General features: G+C 37.1%; 1 protein-coding gene across 8 annotated transcripts in view; it reads left to right on the forward strand.

The window, feature by feature from the left end:
* Positions 1–22,083, forward strand: part of TEX11 (testis expressed 11) — a 33,038-nt gene that overhangs the window by 8,078 nt on the left and 2,877 nt on the right. For 3 of the 8 annotated variants that reach the window (XM_055727113.1, XM_055727107.1, XM_055727114.1), the window contains exons 8-24: positions 468–553; positions 2,027–2,084; positions 2,907–3,002; positions 4,596–4,677; positions 6,438–6,516; positions 7,225–7,376; positions 8,035–8,120; positions 9,266–9,403; positions 12,271–12,356; positions 12,989–13,042; positions 13,754–13,794; positions 15,045–15,131; positions 16,732–16,802; positions 17,368–17,484; positions 18,362–18,434; positions 19,923–20,072; positions 21,094–21,202. In XM_055727113.1, coding sequence (XP_055583088.1) covers positions 468–553; positions 2,027–2,084; positions 2,907–3,002; positions 4,596–4,677; positions 6,438–6,516; positions 7,225–7,376; positions 8,035–8,120; positions 9,266–9,403; positions 12,271–12,356; positions 12,989–13,042; positions 13,754–13,794; positions 15,045–15,131; positions 16,732–16,802; positions 17,368–17,484; positions 18,362–18,434; positions 19,923–20,072; positions 21,094–21,202 — 1,565 coding nt within the window. The remainder of the gene's footprint in view (positions 1–467; positions 554–2,026; positions 2,085–2,906; positions 3,003–4,595; positions 4,678–6,437; positions 6,517–7,224; positions 7,377–8,034; positions 8,121–9,265; positions 9,404–12,270; positions 12,357–12,988; positions 13,043–13,753; positions 13,795–15,044; positions 15,132–16,731; positions 16,803–17,367; positions 17,485–18,361; positions 18,435–19,922; positions 20,073–21,093; positions 21,203–22,083) is intronic. The other 5 variants (XM_055727110.1, XM_055727111.1, XM_055727108.1 and 2 more) reach the window with 4 other exon arrangements.

Here is a 22,083-nt window from a genome sequence, read left to right on the forward strand (position 1 = left end):
TTGTCTCCTAAAACTTGTATGTGGATGATCCTTTTTTAACCTCTAAGAGACATGCCGGGAAGAAACCTACCATGGAAGATGTATAGTCTTCTTACCTTAACTGTGTAAAACTTTTATGTCTTTTTTAAAAATCAAGTTGTAATATTGCAGGTTTTCCTCTCAAGTTTTAATTTTTGTTGTTTACTTTACACAGTTCTAGTGCTTTCAGTTTGGTATCTTGAGGAATTATTCTACCTTGTCTGTCAAGAATCCTGCTGTTTTGCACACCTCAACTGGTTAATGATGCTTCCCTTTCCCACACAATTATGATTCCATTTTAGTCACGGTCAATATCTGCTTGTATAAGGTCAGAAGTGATAATGGTGGATATATCTTTAAAGTAAAAAGCATTCTAAATAACTTGAGACTGGAGTGTCATAGATCTAATGTTGTTTCTACAAGAATGTTATAGGAGTCTTTTATTGCAGACCTGTTACCTGTCAATCCTCTGCTACAATTTTGGAGTGGAAACCTATGAATGGAAGAGGTATGAACAGAGCTCCTTCTGGCTCAGGTAATGTGCAAAAGCAAACGAAATAAAAGCCTACTTTTGAGATCTAAAAATATGTGTGAAGGGGAGTGGGAGCAAGGGAAAATAGAGGTTTGATTAAAGATGTGAGAATACAAAATTTTAGGTGAACAAAATTAGCTGAGCAGATACTTGGTGACTGTCTTACTCTGCTGCCTAACATTTATGCCTGCTTTCCACATCTGTTTTCCTGTCATTGGAATGAAAATTGTCTTTCCATGGTTCTCATTAATTCTCTCCCTAACACTTCTTCCAAAGAGATTATTTTTGTGAGGAGGCTGCTCCCAGTTCTTGTGCCATTCATAAGTGATAGTGAAGGGATCTGAAAACTTCAGAAAAGAGTAGGTGGATTCTTCTGATTGGTTTTCAATGGATTTGTTTTAAAAATTAAATATTAAACATTAATTTCTCATAAAGGAAATGTTCATTGAGAGCAAGTCCTTTACTGATGAAAGACACAAACATCAAGGTGAAAAAGAAATAGAGATGGTTTGGGTAGGATCCAAATAAGTAGTGTGGTACTACTAAGGAAGAAAAAACGTAGGCTCTTGGGAAGAGTATTCTCGTGCCAAGGTCACAGCCTTAGCTCAGAAAAATTGTGGGTTTTTTTCTTTTAAATAGAAAAAAATGCACAATATCTGTTCAACTTATCAAATTCAAAATAGTTATCGTCACATATGTTGTTAAAGAGGATTTGTAGAAATACTTAAAATTAATTACAGCTGGTGCTTTGGAGATTACTTTGTATTTTATTCTTGTGGAAAATGAAATACCAAGTCCCGATGACAAAATTTGAGGAAGAAATAAACCTTTGCAAAGTGCAAATAATTATTTGGAGAAAGAGATGCAGCTCCATCTAGTGGGTTAAAATTCCACTGTACTGAGAATAGATTAGAACAAATGCCCAGTTACTGTTTTTCTAACACTTCTTCGTTCACAGCGTTTGCTGTGAGTCAGATCTGGTTTTGTGGCATTACCACTGCCTTTTCTCTTGAGTGGTCCTTTGTGCTGTCATTTAACTTTTCAAAAAAGAATGGGGAATCATGAGTCCCAGGTTCTGTTTCTGTCTCTGATCTTGATTTGCTGTGATCTTGAGACCAGGTCACGTATAACCTGTGTGTATGACTATATTATATGTCAGGTGAGAATGAGAACACTTGCTTCGTCAACCCCCCTAGAGTTAAAACTGATAAAGCCTACTGAAATGCTTGAATAGAAGATGTTACAGAAGGTGGTGCAACAGATTGAAGAAAGTGATTGAGTCCAATTTTTAACATGAGGATGTAGAAAGAAAACAAAATTTTCTGTTCTGTGGTCAGAGAGAGTACTGAGATTAGTTTGTATGATTTATGTGGTTTCTGACTGGTTAAGTGGGAAAGAACAGGAATGTTGCACGTATCAGAAGATTGTCTGAATTTGTTATCCCATTTAATTCTAACTTTCGCTTATCATTGATAGTCAGAGTTATGACATTGGGAAGATGGACATGGAGTATTCTGTTGGCAAGGAAATGCGGGTAAGAAATAGAGAAATTGCTGTTTACAAATTGGAGGATTTTGTTAGTGTGACTGTTGTATCATCAGCTTCTGCTGTGCCAAATCTGACCAGTGATTTCTTTGGCCCGCTCTTTAGGACTCTCTGCTATGAAATTTGGCAAAGTTGCAAGGTCATTTGCTATGAGTGTCAGTCTGAGAGTTCAGTCACCGATGGGTGCCCTTAAATCACATTCAAATCTAATGTTTTACAGAAATTAAATTATAGAAAGTAAGGCTGAGATAGACCCTGAAAGGCCATTGCTTCTTCCTTTCCTCCTCTTCTTTCAAGGCATCATCAATTGCATCTGTGTCATTTGACAGATGTTTGTCATTCATAAGCCTGTTACTCCTTTTGCTACCCACAGTGGATATGGAGAAGATTTTAATCTCTTCCTCTTTATATAAATTATTTATGTATTTGAAGGTTATTATCATTTATATCTTTTTGTTGTTTTTTTTTTCTCTCAGTGAAGTTTGTACCTCCTGTTCCTTCAGTTTCTTCTTTCATTCTGTTTTTTCCAGATCTCTTTTTCCTTGCTACCCTTGGCTTCTCCTCTGAACTGTAGTTGATTCATGTTCTGTGTGAATAGTAGTGCTGAACACTGGATATACTTCAGAACTGAGCAGTCACTCTATATGTCTGATACCAGGCAGGCATTCTTTTGACTCAAGGAGCTTTTATTTTTTGTGACCTTAATTTTTAAGTCTTTTGTATTCGTATGTATGTTCATCTGTGGCTCTTCCCCCTGGCCCCAGCCCCTGCTCTTCAGGCATTCAAACTTCCTGTTTTTTTTTCTCTCCAGGCTAAAGTGCTGCGATTGTTAGCTACAGTCTGTTTCGAGTGGGATTGCAATCTGTATCTTGACAAGGCATTGAAAGCTATAACCTTGGCAAATCAGGTAGTAACGTCTTACTGTATTTGTGGTGAGCAATAGACAAAACTCAGGCATTTATCAACATAATAATATGGATCACTGTGTGTTATCCTTGACATCAGATAGAGGTGTGTTTGCTTTGCTTTGGTTTTCATACTCACGTTTTGGTGTTCCCAGCTTTTTTATAGAGAAATATTTCTTTGCATGCAGATGTAGAGCTGTCTTCCTGCCTCAAATCTATTAACAGTGAGGTCTTCTGTTAATGATATGACTAACATTTTTCTGTTGTGTATTCATGAAAACTGTCCAGAATAAACTACAGCGTGGTCCACCTGAGATTTATAGCAGCTGTTTTTTTATGCACCAGACCTTTTGTCTTACTTTGAGTTATAATGGATATGTCCATGCTACATTTTGAGTCCACGACTTGTTACCTGTACAAATACTTGAGCAAGCACCAAACAGAGTTCAGTTTTGAAAGCTGTGTAGCCATGCTACATCAGTCTTATTTTAAGTAATTAATTTAGCTATTGGACTTTACGAACACGGTTGTATTTCTTCTGGAACCTGAAAAATGAGCTGTATACACATACCAGCTAACTTGAAGAAAGTTCATGTATCTCTAAGCAGTCACTACAGTGAGTTCTTTTGCTCTAGTACAAATTCTATTTCTTATATAAAGACTTGGATTAATTTTGTGCTTCTGTCTTTTTGGGTTAGCTAGAGTGACTTAAATCTGAAAAATTTGTATTTGTCTTTGGTTGACCATTTTAAAATTTCCATTATCTGTTTCATACAAAACAAATTTTAAGTACAATTACTTAAATAAGTATAATTAAGTATAAAATCCTGTTTTAAATGAAAGCTCAGATTCGGTTTTCTACATGCTGTTAAAACTTTCAGACAGATGATGATGCATGTGCTGGTGAGATCAGAATAAAAGGCAGTGTATTTTAATAATTCAAATAACATCTTACCACAGTATCTCAGCCCTTTGCAGTTTTTATTGTATTTACTTTCACAAAAGCTTTTGAGGTGGAAAGTGTTTTTATCATCATTTTGGTAATGTATGTTTTGATATTGTGTGAGGATATGGAAAACTAGAAAAAAAAATATTCTGGAGTCCGAAATGTGCAGTGTTTTAGTGAGGGCTGTAGTATACAGTCTTCATTATTTCCATTTGCTCCCATTGTTGTTCTCTGCTAAATTTTGTATTATTATAAGCTACTTTGAATTCTGCTCATTAATTCTAGAGTAAGCCAGCCAGTTCATACATAGAAAAACAGGAAATGTTTGTATCATTCAGTATTGTTCATCTTCTATTTATAAGTATTGAAAATGGGCCACATCAAATTGAGAATCTTGTATCTCTTGCTTTCATTGTCCTCATGGCCTTTTGGCAGTGTAAGAATGAATAATGAAGATGAACATTGCATTTAAGAAGAAAATATTACCAGTTGGCTACCTGTTGCTTCAGTCATTAAAATCAAACTGAAGAATGTAGTGGAGTGTCTGTGATGTACTGGTATCTGTCTGTGTTATGAATGTGCTGGACTCTCGCAGGATCCGTGTTCTACAAACAGCTGTCCAAGTAACGTATTGTTTTTCATTGTGCAGGAGAATATGCATCCAGCGGGGGTTTTTTTGAAAGTTAAAATTCTTCTTAAAAGTGGAGCATCAGATGAAGATATCAACTCAGGTATAACAGTTCTGTGTAGGTTTCTTAGTAAGATCATATGACTCCATATCCATGAAGATGGACTTGAGTTGTAGATAGAAAAAAAAAAATCCCTTTCTCGTATGTTTTAGAGGAATCTTCATTAGTGAAATGCCCTTTTGGTTTTCGACTATGAGACATAGTAGTCAGTGTTCACAGAGGAGTTATCCAGGTGCTGATTTAAGTTTGAATTAAGCATGACTTTATTGAGAATTTAAATAGACATGCTGGAAATAGGGAAGGGTGAAGACTTGGAAGCTTGTTAGACTGAGGACAGTGAAAATCTAGCAATGTAAAGGTGTGGTTTATTTTAGACGCATGTCTAAGATTACTCAGAAAGGGTGAAGGTGGATTGTCTCTTATGCAGTCAGCATAGAAGAAAGGCTTGTGAAACACTGCTGTTCTCTGTGTGTGACTTTGCAGATTTTAGCCAAGAGACATCAAGTGCCAGTCGGTGCGTTACGGAGTTTGTTTAGTTTATCTAGGACATATAAACTCTTTTCTCCTTATTCCTCAAACTTGTCATTTGAAGAGAACTGATTTTTCTGTTGACATGAGAGGAGAAGAAAGTTTTTTCAGGGAAACTTTCGTGTAGAAAGGGTAATGCATCAGGAGAAATTTATTTCCATGAATAATGTAATCTTAAGGAAGAGAGGCTTTGTACTCTTCATGGTTGGAAAGCATCAGATATGTAACGAATGCTCTGAGAAATAAATGTAGGATGAGACAAGGAACTTGCAGAGAGCTCACAAATAGTTTGAATGCTGCCAGACTAGCAGGAATGGAAAGTCCACTTTGGATTGCTCCGAATTTCAGCCGGCTTTCAAGTGGACAGTATTCAAAACTTAACATTGCAATAGTTGGCTTCTGTTTTGCAGTTTGAATTGTGAAGCCATAGTGTTACCTATCAAAAAACTCTGCACATGTCTAGTAGCACTAAGACTCCAGTCAGTTTTTCAAGCAAGTTAATTAATGAGTGGGTATCTGTCTTTTCTTGCGTGGCTGGCAGAAAAGAATGTTGTGTCCATGTGCTGCAAATTCTCTGTCTTTTGAGTAAAGATTCCTGCTAAGTTTTAGGCATTTGACTAAAATCTTGTATTGTGCACTTGTACACAGCTACCTTATAAATACTTAACAACTCTTAGTCATGTCCCTGTGTGTTCTCTGATCTCATCCAAGCTACAAATGTATACATCTTGATATTAACCATCCAGCATGGTCTAGCAATTTTTAAACTTTATCTGAGTGACCTAAAACTGATACCTACTTATCAGTACCAGTTAATTCAACAGCTGATGTTAAAGGCATTAGGTTTAAGTAGTTCCCATTGCAATGTGATACCACCACACAGCCTGAGCACTGACCTCAGTCTTAAATGGTTCCTGCTGGATAAGGATGAGACACTGATGGAAAGCAGCTTGAGGCAAAAGTTTGTGCTACTAATGCGAGACAGAGGGCTTGAATTCCAGGTCTATCAGTCTGTCACCTCTCTGTAGTACTACAGTAATTGTACAGTGAAAGTCAAAGCACAATAGACATATTTTATTCTTCCTTTTGTTTAGAACTTATGTATTGGTTTGGATTTGGTGTTGGTTTTTGCTGCGGGCATGGGATTTTGGTTTGATTGATTGTTTGTTTATTTGTTTTTTTCCCCAAAGAAGCTGTAAGAGGCGAATGGTAATTTGAGCAGTTAAGTGTATTAAGCTGATTAAACAATCTCAACTGCTTTGTGTTCTGTTCAGCTGTTTCAGAATTGCTGCATCATGAGATGTCTCTAGACTTTTATTTGAATACTGTCAAACTGCTGCTGGAGCATGGAAGGTATGAAAGCATCGCTAAGTGGGGTGAACACTATTTGGGTTTTGTAGTTGTTCTTTTGTAAGCAAATAACATCTATTGTACAATGATGCTTTATCTTAAATGAAAACTCCCAGAGGTAGGTAAACAATTTTGAGGGGGAACCTGTCTTTTCTGTAGCAAGGGGATACAGATTATGGCAGCAGCAGAACAGGGTATGAAATAATGTTGAGCGGCCATTTGCAATGCTGTAGCCTTATTTTAAGGTTTTCCCTATGTATTTTTAATGTATGTCTGGAATTATCTGAATGATATCTTTCTTCCATGCTAACTAATAAATCTTCAGAATGAGAATTTGGAGTCCTAGAATCATTCTTGTGAAAAACAGTATAAGGTTGAACAAGTTACTGCAAAATAAATTGAGACATGAAATCTCACGCTCTTGAATGCTCTGTCATGATTATATATGTATATGCTTCTATCTTGCAGTAAATTCTTACTCTTTCATTGTGAGGAGTAAACTCTTATGAATACTGTGGAACAAGCATGTGCTAATAGGAAGTTACTACTGAAAGATGAACTGCAGTAAATTCATACCTTGACTCACTCAGTGTGATTGTGTGCCAGTAGCATTAATTAGAAACATGCTGTATGGTGTGAATGTTATTCTTTAGAATGGAAAATTAACAGCTCTTCTTATGCAGCCTCTTAAAAATGCATCTGTGTGAATAGGGAATCAGTTGGTTTTGATTTTCTGAAATCTGTTCCTGAACGATTTGAATCTTCACCTGACTTTGGAAAAATTACCCTGTTCCACATCGAGTTCCTGTTGCAGAATAAGAGGGAGCTGCTTGCTAAGCAAAAGGTTGAAGAAGTTATTATAGGTCTGTATGCATCTTTTGCTGCTGTTTACTGAAAGCTGAATTTAGTTGGCTGAAATCTTGAGTTCTGATTTTCATGTTTTTTGCTTATTCTCATCTTTATTTGTGTCTGTTTTCCCTTATGTTTCTTTTGCATGGTAACTTTCAATTTCCATAATGAAAGACAGTCATGATAAAGCTCAGGGTTAAATTAACTTGCTAAACAATTCTTCCTTTTTAGTGTAGACTGTGTGTGACTGATTAGGAACATTTATCAGAAGTTCTTTGTGATGTTAATACTTTGTCCATCCAGCCCAATGTGGGTTTTTTTGTCAGTATTAAAGCAGGTTGCATATCCTTGTTTGAGCAGCTGAATAATGGTTTGTTTTTCAGGTCTGCTGCACTTGCAGCGCTGTAGTAATTTTTGACTGTCTGATCTGCTGGAAATCAAACCATATTATATGTAGCATCAAGCTAGGTTCAAGAGCCACATTTATGTTGGGTGGTTTGTGGGTTTTTTTTCAGCAGCAGGATATGAAACTCTGGGTCCTGGCTGAAACTATTGCTGTGTCAGTGTTGTTTGTTGTAGACTATGGGACAGTCTTTCTCAGATAGTTCTTAGGTGCTTCTCAGTGTGCTGCTTAAAGTTTTTGTAAAGTGATGATTTGCGGTATCTTTTCAGGTCATTATACTGGGAAACAGCTGTTGCCTGAAGCCTTGAACCAGCTGCACATCATCTTGTGGGACAGAGCTGCCAAACATTATGAGGTCTGGAACCAAACAGTAGTGTTGTTATTTGTGTCGGTGAAAATGAAGATAGGCTTTTTCTGACCTCTTTGGTATGTCTGTTATTGGTTAGAGTGCAAGCTGTTACTAAGATCCCTGTTCCAGTTTGCACTAGTTTTATTTTCATCCAGCTGGGTGCTGTTTTCCATTACAACAGCAAGTTTCGAGTAGCCTCATCTCAAGGTTTGTACATGGGGAACAGTTATGGTCAGAACTGATCAGCAAAGGAACCTGTGCAGCCCATCGTTTTGGTTCTGTCCTGGAACGGTGTCCTGGTTTTGGCTGGAAAGCATGCAAAAACCTGAAAATATTCTTTACATTGAGCTGCTTATTTTGTGGTTCCTACCCTCTGATGGTCACTTGTTGCTTTAAGGAGCATGAATTTTTATCATTTGTATATTGATTTTCTTTTTAGCCTATATAAAGTAGCTTTGGATGCCAACATTGTATCTTAATATACAAGTTCTGTTATTCAAATCCAAATACCTTCTTATTCTTTCAGTATTTGAAGATGAGCTCGTGTTCTACTCTTATATTTCTGTCATATGCACGTTTCTTAAATACATAAAGAAAAACATGTGCCATTTTATTACTTCTCATCTGTGAGGTCAAGAATGAATTTTGCTAATGACACAGCTTCCTTCCTCCTAATTTTAAAATAAGTTCTCTATCCAAATTGGAACTATAGTTGGGAGTACCATCTTCAGCATAGTGCCATCAAGTTTCACAGTCTAAATGGGATAAACACGTTTGTCTTTTTCTCTTAGTTTCAGTTGCTTTGTATTATGGAGGGAGAGGGGTTTTTAAATAATATTTCTGTTCTGTATTTAGTCATAAGAATGCCTTTTCTGGGTCAAATGAATGACACATCTAGTCCAGTGTGCTGTCTTTATAATGGCCATAAGAATAAGGGAAGAGTAGGAATAGGTAAAGCGTCAGTTCTGCTAATGGGTGTTACCTGTGTTGTGGGATCAATGATTGCTCTTCTGGGGGACATGTTACACTAGAACATACTTGGTTATCTAAATCATTCATTTCCTATGAACTTTTTTTTTTAATTAAATTTGGGAAAACATAGACAGTTTAGGTGATTTGGATGGTTTTGGGATTTTTTTTTAATTTCTTAGGCAAAAAACTATTCTGAAGCTCTTCACTGGTACAGTTATTCTGTCAGCTTCTACACACCTGGGCAGATAGATCAAAACTTGGCTAAGCTGCAGAGGAACATGGCTTCTTGCTATCTTCATCTGAAACAAGTTGACAAGGTATATATATGTATACATATTTATTTACTTATTTATTTTCATTGGTTTTGTTTTTGTAGTTATGTCATTGGGACTTAATTTACATCTTTGTTACTGTACCTCTTTTGCTTTGAGAGAGGGAGCTGTGTCTTTGCCTGTCATGCATCATCTGGCAAAGAGACGTAGTTTGTCATCTTAGCTGCTATGGGGGCCTCTGTATCACCTGCCATTCTAATGGGAGAAATCATCCACAAGCCGTGTGACCATGCCTTAGTGTATCCGGTTTCTTCTCAGGTTAGAGGTCCTCCTCTCTTCAAGACAGGTGAACCCTGATGGGAAGCGTGTTTGATGTGTCTTAACTAGAACTTCCCACAACAGTGTGTTATCCCTCACCTCTGCAGACAAGTGCATCTGCTTTACCTATCTAGGCTTTCTGTTTTGGGGGCGTTAAACTTCGCAGTTCAAAGTGACGGGGAGTTTATTTTTTCAGCATTGTCAGGGCTTCTCTTGCTTTCTGGTTCTATAGGTCTAATTTTGAGGAACTGGCTTTTTCCTCAGTCTGGTTACTGTTGGCCTTTGGTGCCATCTTCTACTCTTATCACTTTTCTTTCCAGGGAAGATGTTGCTAAATCACTCTTCTTGAGTAATTATATTTATTATATATATATTTTAATATTATATCATATATATTATATATAAATATCAACAATGTAGCCGTTAACATTTTGGTATCTCTTTAGCTCTCTTCTGTTGCAAATTATATTACTGATTTAAAGATGTTATGTACTGATTTCCTTGAATCTCTTCTTTGAATAGGCTAAAGAGGCAGTTAAAGAAGCAGAGAGGTGTGATCCAAACAGCATCTTTACTAAATTCTGTGTCTATAAGATTGCAGTGATGGAGAAAGATACTGATAAAGGTAGAACTTGAAAGATAAAAGGGTCCACTACAAGGAAGCAGAAGTGCTGAATATATTAGAAAATACTAAGCAGATTTGGACCTGTTCATCTTGAGAAAGACACAATAGAGGGTAGCTAGAAGAGGCATCTATAAAGTCATTGAACTGTCAGGCTGTAAATGTAAACTGTCAGAGTGGGATGCTTTTTGCATACAATATGTAAGATGCGGAGGCCATCGCCATACCTGGTGCTGTTTGGATGGAGCCTCTGGCTAGGAAGGCTCTAATCTTCTCATGGGCAGAAGCTGTAGTAGCATCCCAGGGTGAGAATCATTGTATACTTACTGTTTCTAATATTTTGTATGCAAATATGATGTTAAATGAGCTAAATGAACCTTAACGGAACCATTATAGCTGTTCTTCATTTCTCTGGACAAATAGAGCCTGAAGTTACCAGAAAATACATGAATTACTGAGACAACTTACAGATTGACATTTCTCTGTAGATTCTTCCTTCTTTATAATGAGTTCTGCCATTTCATATTTTGATGATAGTCTTAGCTCAAGAAATGAAAATTGAGAAATACAGTCTATACTTACTTAGAATACAGAGTAACATGCAGAGCTTATTTTCTGATGAGTTCTGTGCCAATTAATTGTTCTCTATACATCTTTTTAATGACAGCATAATTTGCTCACATAATGTAGAGTGGGAACCACAGCAGAGTGTGAACATAAAAGCAGCAGCACCCTTAGCGTAAGCCAAGATGTGGGAGCTTGGAATCATGCCCAGAAAATGTATTAGAGAAAGTCTTCTGTCTTTGGTGACAAACATTTAGCAGAACAAAATTAAGAGTGTGAGATAGAGTTTCATTTGTATGGCATCCTTGTTTCCTTGGATTAGCTTGGAAAGCCTTTTGGCACCTCTGTAGGAAGAAATGCATAATTCTGGAGAAGTGCTGGTAGGGTCAGGTTTTCTTGTCTTGGTTTTTCATGCTAAAAAATAATAAGTAAGTTTATATTTAATCTTTCATAGGTTGTTGAAACAGTAGAACTTTCCACCTTCCAATTGCTTCTATAAAAAAAAATTATAATTTTTCCCTATGTATATTTCAGCTGTGGAAGCAGTTATTGAAATGGGGAAGCTAGCAGAAAAGCTATCTCAACATGAAGACAAGCTGAGAGTGGATGAAAATACAGGCACTAACCTCCTGAGTTTAGTTGCCCAAATTGCTTTAGAGGTAGAGCAGATAATGTTGTGGTTACTTTGCTTTATTGATATAAGTGGGACAGCAATAGCCTTTGTAACCTGGCCTGCTTTCAATATTTATATGTATTTTATGCATTTCTAAGTATGTCGTGCTTCTATGACCAAGGTCTCACTCAAATGTGTTGTGTAATGCAAACGAAAAATTCATTTCACGTATAAATACGTTGTATTTTTTAATATTTCTTCAGGAAAAGAAGGGGTTTCAAGTTATTAATGTTGGAAATGACATGATGTATTTCTGTAAAATTCTCCTCAGGAAAATGTTACATCTTTTTCTGCCTCTGGGATTTGATCTTTGACATGCGAGGGGGAATGTGTGTACAAAATACACATAAGTCAGTGATAAAAGACTGAAAAGTCACTTGTCCCTCCTCTTTGCTTCTTGGTTGGAGACTTGAGTGGTGTCTGAACTGGCTGATTACAGTGGCATAATTAGAAGAGGCTTTTGGTTGCCTTTTAGGACTTTGTTCATGACTCTGTAAGGCATGAAAGCCTTGCCAGCCTGTACTGATCCTGTTCTTGCCATAGGCTCTTTGTGCATGGAATCGTATGTTCTCTCCTTATGGTTTTCTCTTGACTCTGAGGCAATTCAGTGCAGGGTCCTTTGTTCTTTTTCCTGCATAGACTTGTGGAATATGCTGTTGCTTTGGGTGGGTTGGTTGTTTTGTGGGTAACGGAGGCAGTGCAGTTTATACAAAATGTGTTTTAATTTCTTTTCAGAATGAACAAGAAGTTGTGGCTATAAAAGCTTTGGAGTATTTGTCAGAACGTTTACGAGACTGTCGACAATTATTTGCAGCTTTAAAGTGAGGATTTGATATATGTACAGGGGAAGAAATTTTTCTTGTTCCTTTTTCAAAAAGAATTTATTATATTGAGGAAGGTGGAAAACAGAGTAGATCAAAGATTAGTTAGCAGTCTTTTTGGTGCTGCAGATGTACCTCAAGCCTGAGCTCTTAATATTTACAGATATTCCAAGACTCCCAAGCAAATAGTGTTAGTTGCTTTGCATTTTATGATTAAGCTGTGATTTGAACAGATGACCAACAGCGACTAATGAATTTGGTGAAAATACCTGTTCGTTTGTATCCTCTGATACAAATCTGACAGTGGTATCTTATTGAAATATTCCATCATGTTTATAAAACACATATTGTGAGACAGATGTATTTATTCCAGTATTTGCCAAAAGCCTTTGTTAAAGTACATTTATTTACTTACTATTTCATGATTTAGCAAAGTGATATACAAAATAAGGCAATAGGGTGGGAAATAGTATAATCTTATTCTCAGTTTGATGTTTTGGATTCTTCTGTGAGTTCCACAGGCTGATAGCATGGGAAGAAAAGTGGGATCCTTTCTGGAAAACGAGGACATTATACACTGTTGGAAAAAAAAAAAATCTTGTTTCTTTATTGCTTGTTTTTCTCGTATTTAGATGTTTGGTTCGTCTTACGTTGTCAAAGGTCATGACACAAAATGAAGAGAAAAAGTGAGTGCATTTGCAAAACCATTTTCTTATGGTGAATTTGAGGTACAAATGGTGTAATTGGTTTTTTTGCTGGGTTTATTTTCTTGCAGAGTAATCAAGAGATTAGTTTTTATGCTAGTAAAAGGTCCACCCAGATGAATTCCAACTTTACTAATGACATCACATAGGAACATCTTTCCTGTGTTTTAAATATTTGCTCTTTGTCTTCCTCTTTTATTAATGCGTAAGACTGTCAGGTATTTTTGATGGGGAGTGTGAGCTAAGCAACCTCTTTAACTTTGACACTAGGATATGATACCTTTCAGAGGTTTTGAGTGAGAATTACAGAGTGGGACCTTCCTTGCTGAAGACTAGCCACTTTGCAAATGGTATGCTGGCTCAGAAGTAGAACTGTACTGCTGGATTTTGAGTGTCAAGTAAATAGTGTAGTGTCAGTGGGGTTTGAAATTTAACCTGCAGCCCCAACCACTGAGAAAATCTCCTGCTGCCCTTCTGCAACGACCTTCACTGCTGCAGATCAATAAAACTTTTTGCAGCCTTAGTACTCCTTCAGCATCTTCAAATGCTAGAAGTTTATAATGCTGGAGATGTCAGGGGAAGAATGATTATATCCGTAATTACGGAGATGTTGTATTCCAACATAAATAATGTGTTCTGTTGTAAGACAGTTAAACAAACATTTTCTAAAACTTAATTTTTCCTCCATTCTAGAGATGAAGATATCAGCTCAATGCTGACTTACTTGACCTTGGGTATGCTTTTGTTTTATTTACATTTTCTGTAGTTTTTCCATCTGTGAACATGTTATGATATGATCAGGTCCGTAGTAACCAAATGTTTAGACTCCTTATTTCAGTTTAGGTTCCCATCTTCCCACTGAAATCAGTGGAAATTAGAACTGAAGATTCAACAGTGTCGTGAAGTTGGATCTCAGTGCTACAGGTTTTTGCTACAGAAAACTTGCAGGCTAGCATTGGAAAAACTGTTTCTAGTAAAGCCTGTGCTTGGGGGCTTCTCTCAGACAACAGGGCAGTTTCTTCTAGGCAGTTTCCCTTTAATCCTTCATAAGGCCATGTATGCAAACAACAGATACTTGGGTAAAAGCCACAGCCTGGGTGGCCTCAAGTGACAGGCTCCGACTCTGACTCCATTGGCAAGGGACAAAGTTAGTATCTTTAGTAGCAGGGCTACCACAAAAGGAAGAAGTTTGGTTTTGTAAATTGAATTAACAGTCTGAGTTTTTACTGATTAATTAAATGGCAGTGGTGGTCTTTGCTGTTTTAGCTGTTTAAAAGGAAGCATTTTTTAAAATTAAGTTAATGCTATTTTTTTTTCCCTGGAATGTTTAGAAAACTGCAATGGGTAATAGCAAATTGCCGACAGACAGGATAGGCATGTCAAAATTGGTTCCCACTTGTAAGTTGTGCTGTCCTTTGAAAAAGAATTGTCTTGTTTGCATTAGAAAAGGTACAGGAGTTTTACAGAGGACTTTTCTCCATCAGAAGAAATACTTATTTACACTAAGGCTTTTTTACCCCCCTCTTCCTATCTTGGACAAGAAAGTTAATGAAATGGTAGAACTTTTCCACACTAGCCATTCTTAGTGCAACTAGGAGAACAGAATGAAGACTAGAATTAAATTAATTAAAGTTCCTTGAAGAAAGGGCTCAAATGTGTTATTAGATCTAGAAACCCTCAGCTTTTTGTGAAATTAAGTAAAGCTTCTCTGCATTAGACTTCAGTGTCAGTAAACTTTGAAGAGGCAGTATTTGTTGGTAGCCTTATGTATCTTATCTAAAATGCTGTTTGAGGCACCTTTTGATGTTTCTTGTAAGCCTTCCTGGTCAAGCATATTAGATTTAAGTTGTGAGAATAACTATTCATCAGGAATCATATGGGAGTTGTGGAAACTTCTGTTTTGTAGTGTAGTTATTAGACTTGGAAATGTTTTTATTCTGCTCAAAAAATGTTACTTATGTTTTGAACAACCCATTTTCTGCAGCTCACAAGAGACTTTCTGAGTCTTTCACAGAAGAGAGTTTTACAGGAGACATGAGGATCTTTGAAGCTCACTGGTTTAGAAGAGTTGGTAGGTTGCCCTCTCAGCTAAACTGAATCCCCTCCATCTAGACAGACCTTAAGGAAGAAAGAAGTGTTTAAATGTGTAGTAGATTTATAAAACTCAGCACTTTTGGCAGTCACTGCCTTGACTAGTCTTAAAGCTGTATCCTGCTGCATTTTCTGTCTTCTGAAACTATCTGGTATGTTTTAAGTCAGTTATCAAGACAAATACTTACACAAGGCCTATTTGACTGGTGGGATAACTGATACATTATTCCTTTCACCGCAGGAATTGTTGTGTGTGTCCATGATACTACTCTTAAGAGTTCACCATTTTCCTCTTAGTTAGCCCTTTACTACCAAGACTCTGTTACAGAAGTAAAATTTAAGATCAGGCAAATAGAATAATGTTTTTCTTCAATGTCTGAAAAAACCTGCTGCTAACAATAAAAAAAGTTCCTGTTGATCCTGAATATGCGTGTTATCATGTAAGCAAAATAAGAATTGGGAAGTTCAGGTGGATACTGGTGTGATTGGTGCAGGATGAACTTACCTCTGCCACCCAGATACAGTCCCTTAAACAGTCCTGGAGTTTGCTTTGAACTACGCTATGTGAAATCTAAACAGCAAATATTATCATAGATAAATTGTTTCCTAGTGGGAAATGCAGGTCCCATGGAGGTGTCCTAAACATTAACTGTAGCGTGTCTCTGGATCCTCATTTAGTAGTCTTTGTTATGCTTTTTTTGGTAAAGGAGTCAGTGCATTTGCTGTGTATAAATGAAAATACAAGTGTAGGGTAATGGGTTGAACCAGTTTTTCAGATTCTTGCTTCTGCCAGAGCATGCAGGAGAGAAAATACTTGAAATCAGTTAACAGAAGATGTCTGCCATGATGAGCTTGTGCACACATCCTCACGATGTAGACATGCTCCAATAAAGAGTAACAAAGGATGGAGAGAAGCGGCAGAAGTCAAATACAGTAACATGAGTGTGTATGGAATCTGGGGTGACTATGACCTTACCAAGCTTTCTCATTCATAGAATAAACAATTCAGAGACTACAAAAACATGTCCTAGGGAATAAATTAATGTGAAAGTTAGAATCTGCAAAGTCACTGTAGAATCTAATAATTTAATTGGGTCACATTCTCATACATAAATGGTTTGAATGTCTTTAGATAGCTCCTAATCAGAATTGTGTATTTAATTGCCATGTACTTGACCCTGCTGGGGTAGAACCAGAGAATATTTCAAAATGTTGTGTTTGGGTTTTTTTTTAAATATTTTTTATTTGTCTTGGGAATATTGTTCAACACTTATTCAGATACTAGTTTTGTTTACTAACAAAAGAAGATGCTTCTTCCAGTTCATACTTTTGTGGTTAGGGTATGTGGTAGAATGAATATTTGGTTATGAAGAAATTAAAAAATTTGCAAGCATGAATAAGCTGTTTTAACAAATCACTAATAACGGTGTTTCTTGCTGTTGTTAAATGAGCTGTTGATGATAATTTGATTAAGAAAATGTATTGTAGAATCTGAACTGCCTGTTACTAGAGATTAGATGGGCATACTCATAATACTGAAGATTTTTATTCTAGGTCTCCTTTTTTGTGTCTTTTGTTAGCTTGGAACTTAGCTGTACAGTTCAAGGACTGCCCTGACAAGATGAGAGATTTTTTTCTGCTTTCTTTCAAGGTACGTACTCTTGCTAATAGTATCTCTGAGGAATATTGTCATCTGTCTAGTTCTGTTAGAAGTTACACCCATATACCTTGTGTCTCTCTGGAGACATGCTTGTATGTGCTTAAAATGGAACACTTGTCACAAGGAGATTGACTTGCCATACAAAGTGTAAGCATTATTGTCATATTTTACATTCTGTTGCTTAAAAATGTCATAAGAAACTTAGACTTCAATGAGAACTTTCTAAAATAAATGGATTCTGGTGTTTGGAAATTGAAATAAAAAATCTGAAAATGAATACAAACATGTTAAGTACTTGAGTCCTAATCTCCATGCAGAACTTATACTGACACTGTCAGTTTTGTATGTGTTTGTAGAGAGGGGACTCCAACACTGTTTTACACTTTATATTTAAATAATCTTGTGTAATTGTACAAGTAAAATTACAAGATGAATACATACTATTCATGACTGATTATTGAAAGTGTCATAGAGGAGACTCAGCAATCATCTGTTCACAAGCAAATTGCTTTATATGGGCAGAATTCTCAGTACCTTTTTTTATTTTTGGTGTCAGTTTTCCCAGTTTTGTCCTTCTGACAAAGCTGTTCTAATTGCTCAGAGGACATGCCTGTTAATGGCAGCTGCAGTTGATCTGGAAATGGGGAGACAGCAAGTAACACCTTCTGAACAGGTACGGCATTTCTCTGCTAGCTGATTCTGTATGTATTAGTGCAGCATTTTTTTCTTTTGATCTTGAAGTCTCAGATTTTTTTCACTCAGGACAGGATACTAAGAATATAAGCATGGGAACCTTTCATAGTTAACTAGAATCAATGCACCTAGTACATTCCAGACAATTTTAAATGTTGGATTTCTGTAAATTAGTTGATTTCAGTGGATTTGTACAGATTTATATCAGCAAAGGGTCATAGCAATACCTTCTCTTAGAGGAATTTCAGTCTACCTTATATATTATGTAAGGAGTCTGTTGCTAAACGTGGTTGATCAAACAGGTGATCACTGCATTTTTTGTTTTATGCTGTTGCTTAAAGTAGTTACCAGTATGGTGGTGATAAAGCTCACAGGTTTTTTTTGTGCTTACATCCTTTTTTGTGGTGTTCTACTTACTGTGGTAATAAGATTAAGGAAAGTGTACAGTGGTTATGGAGGAAGTACGGAAGTCTGCTATACAGCGATTATTGTAGAAACTTACTTTTGTGGAGAGCAATGCACAGCAATTTGTGTTGTGGGATTTAGTGGTTTGTCAGTCTCAATAGCAGTATTTTATGCTTGGGAGCTAAAATAAATGATGTCCCATAAGAACCCATATGGTTCTTTCCGGACCAATGGAATGTTCAGTGTGAAGAGGCTTTGTCTGAGATGTGGAGGTCTTTGAAAAAGAGGAAAAAAACTCTAAAAACCCCAGAACAGTAACTTGTGTAGATGATGTACTAATTAGGCTGATTCTTAATTTATTTTATAGTTAGGTGTAAAGATCCTGTAAGTTGTGACATGTATATGTCTTTTAAAACTATGACAAAAATAACTTCTTAAATTTTGTGAAATAGATGGAACTTTTGACTCAGGCCCTTCAACATCTCCAGGCATGCAAGGAGATATGGAAAGTTCTCAAATTAACAGGTAAGCTACAAAGTGTGTCTGTTTAGCATGTGTAACTGTTAGACTTAATCACTATATTCATGAAAAATACAAGGCATATGGAATTGCTGTCTCAGCTGAAGAATGTTATGATACGGCAATATGATAAGAGAACTTGGCAAAGCCAACTGCTGGTTTTTATATGTTGTTGCAGGGTTTTTATTGTACAGGTGCTGTGAAGTGTGGAACAGTCTTTCAGAGGGAAGCTGGATTGACTGTTCTGTCTTAACTGTTAAGAAATTCCAAGCTTTTTGCTCTACAATGGAGTTGCTCTTGCACTGGTTTAATAGTTTTACTAGCCTCTTTACATATAAGGCATTTAAGACTACAGAAAGTTTTGCTACCATGCTTTGAAGTGCCAAACCCCATCCTCTGTTCCCTGACTATTCCCTGTCAATTTAGATCAGATATTACTGGAGACTGGTGTGCTGTCAGCCAGCAGTTGAGATACAGAGTGACTGTTAGCGTAGGGGATGCATGCTTCACTTTTTTGGTAGTATATTGGTAGAAGAATTCCATTAGGCATTCTTTGTCTGGCCTATGGTCTGGTTTCTTTTCAGTTATAGGTTTGGGACACTGTGGAATTTTCATTGTAAGATGCATTAGTATTTAACTTTTGTCAGGAAATTTACATGCTGGAGGTTTTTTTCCCCCCATAAAATTTCAGAGTACAAGGTATATGGTCTGGATTTGGGATTCTCTTTGCCCTTTTGCACTGAAGGCAAGATAACTCAGAAAGACTTCTTCCCTTTTAATTTTCCATCCTTTAAATCCCAAAGGGTTGAATATCTCAGGATGGGGACATACTGGAGTTTCTCCTGCAGAGGTTTGTAGAATGGTAGCGTGGTGCTTCCTTCACTTCTTCACTAGGCCTTATCCAACACGTGGGCAAGTCTGTTGCTCTGGAGGAAGCTGAGAATGTCTTTTAGATGTAAAAACAAAGGTCTTTGTAGGTACTTCAATAAAAGATAGTTTGGTGTTTGTTACAGGTTTACACCTTCCTAGCAGTTCTACTGTTCTCCCACTCTTCTTCTGTGTTTAAGGTTTCCTGAGAGCTTTTCTACCAAAAAGTGGACAAGTCCTATAGAAAAATTTGAAGCTGATGATAAATTCTTTTATAAGCTGACCTTCTGTGAGCTGGTGGCCTTGAGTTATCTCTTTTTCCAGTCTATGGTAAAATGGCTTCACCAGTAGCTATTACTTTGCCTAGGAGGGTTGCATTAATTTAGCCAATTACAGGCAATCCAGATTTGTTTTTTTTCAGGGGAGGCATGGTGATCGATGGGGTTGTGCTTTGGACATCTGAGGTTTCTGTCCAAGACTGCTTTAGAGTTCCACTCACTCTGCTGTTAAATCTGTGTACCGTAATGGTTTTCCTGCCTGTTGGAAGCAAAATTTGTACCTTATGGTACGCCATATGACTTTAAGAAAATGAATCATTACATATAGGCAATTCTGTCTCTTCTCTAGGAGATTTTGCTAAAGACCCAACAGACACATTGTTGCTGCTTTATGAATTTGAAGCAAGATCCAAACTGAATGATCCAACGCTCTATGACCTTATGGAGTCAGTATGGGAGCAACCACAAATAGAGGTCAAGACGCTAGAAATCATTGCGTGTAAGGACTGCATTTGTATTTTCATAGTTCTTCAAGTAATGAAAAACAGCTTTTGTTCCTCTTTCCTGTTCATTTGGGGTGACCAGGATTATCATGTATTGTGCAGCATGCATAAAATGAGTCTAACCGTATATATTTTGTCCTGAAGCAAAAGTGCTTAGGATCTCAACAACGTTAGGAGATCCGTGTTTTGAAATACTGTATTACGTGGATGATGAACCAGAAGTTTGTGGCATCCTTCCATTGCTAGACTCCCAGACATTTGTGTAGGTTGTGAGTCTGGAAAAGATGAATTTTTACAAGGTCCAAACTGGCAAAGGCCAGAGAATGATCCTAGCTGATTCATGCCCCAATACAGAAGTTTTAGGATGTGGACTTCGAGTAGATAATGCAGTTTCAACTTAGTGTAGTTAATTTGTAAATAGCACTTCTCTATATTGTACCATACTTTCATCACAATGTTCTAGTCACGCCTCCTTGAAAATCTAGAGTAGGATCCAAGGAAGATGAGTAACATTTAAAACTACCACGGCAAATATTTGGAGGGGGTTCTGTAGGATTGCATAAACCCCTGCTTACCTCCCTTGTTTGAGGGAAGATACACCAGGGCTTGGAAACACCATACTGACATCCCATTCCCACCTAATTTTTCCATCCAGATTTTCATGTTGAAGGACACAAACAAAACTCTTACCTTAGACCCCTCCTGACATCTTCCCCACCCCACCCCACCCCCTATTTTTGGGTTACTGCACCAGAAGTAAACAGCAGTGAGATTATTTGTAAATCATGAAATCTACTGTGTTTCTGCCTTACTGTCAGTCCTCACTGACAATGTGCACAGTAAGAAAGTAGTAGAGAAGCACTAACTTGTGATCAGCCCAGGCATTAAGCAAATCTCTTTTCATTTGTTTATCACAGGGATCTGGCAGTATGCTGTCATTGTATTTTAATGACCAATGAAATAAAATCCTGGGTCTAGTAATTTCTTTCTTCGTCTCTATTTTCTTTTGCTTTTAAGCATTAGCAATGGAATCTCCAGCTCGGTATCCTGTACTGTGCAAGAAAGCTCTCAAGAGTGCACTAAACCTTCACAGAAAGCAGACTGGCATTGATGCTGTGAAATTTAGGTTAGTGATATCACATCGCTTTGCCATGAGCCTGTGGCTGGAAATGCTGACAGGGGATAAAGCCTTCAGTCTGAAAAAAGTGGATTTTAGCTTATGTGCAAGGTTCCACTTCTCACTGCCCAACCAATATACCTCCCAAGCATGACTGTCTAACAGATGTGTTAAGTGCAGTTTGTTTTCTTGGCATGTTTTCTGAAACAGTCATATTTCCAATAAATGAATCTGTTGAGGAAGGAAAATTAAAATTGGATCCAGAAGTTTTCTGGCTGTTTCTTGTGAGGAAGGTGTTAATTTCAAATCTTGCCCTGCAGTAGTGAGCTAGGTATTTCAAAGACAATCAAGTGAAGAGAAACGAAGGGCTGACAAGAAAGCCATGAGTTGTAAGTTAGTGATATGGTGCCATAGTACCTGTATGATTTATTTTGCTGGCTAACTGTCTCTCTAACAGCTGTACCTTATGGAATCTAAAAAACAACCTGATGTGTGTCCTTGTCTCTCACTTGTATCCCATAAAGGATTTTTTGCTTCCTTTCAGAGTTCCTTGCAGTAACCACTGGGCAAAACCAGCTGCTGATACTGCCTTTCACACTTCACACTGAGAAAGACCTGTTTTCAGAGAAAATGTATTTGTTACTGATATTCTTGAGGATGCTGCCTACTTAGTTCTTGTTGGTGAAGTTAGAAAAGATACTTGCTCCTGGCTGTCATGTGTGGCACCCTAGAAAACACTGTGTCTTTCCTTCTGTGTTACTTTGGAGCCCAGCAATGAAAATAATGAAGTACTTGCTGCTTTTGGCTCTTTTTTTGAATAGTTTGTAAGAATGAGATCTGATACTAGAAAAATGTATGTTTCTGCTATAAGGATGTGAATGTAGTAAGCC

Source organism: Falco cherrug, chromosome 15 (assembly GCF_023634085.1).
Source record: "Falco cherrug isolate bFalChe1 chromosome 15, bFalChe1.pri, whole genome shotgun sequence".
Taxonomy (NCBI): Eukaryota; Metazoa; Chordata; class Aves; order Falconiformes; family Falconidae; genus Falco; species Falco cherrug.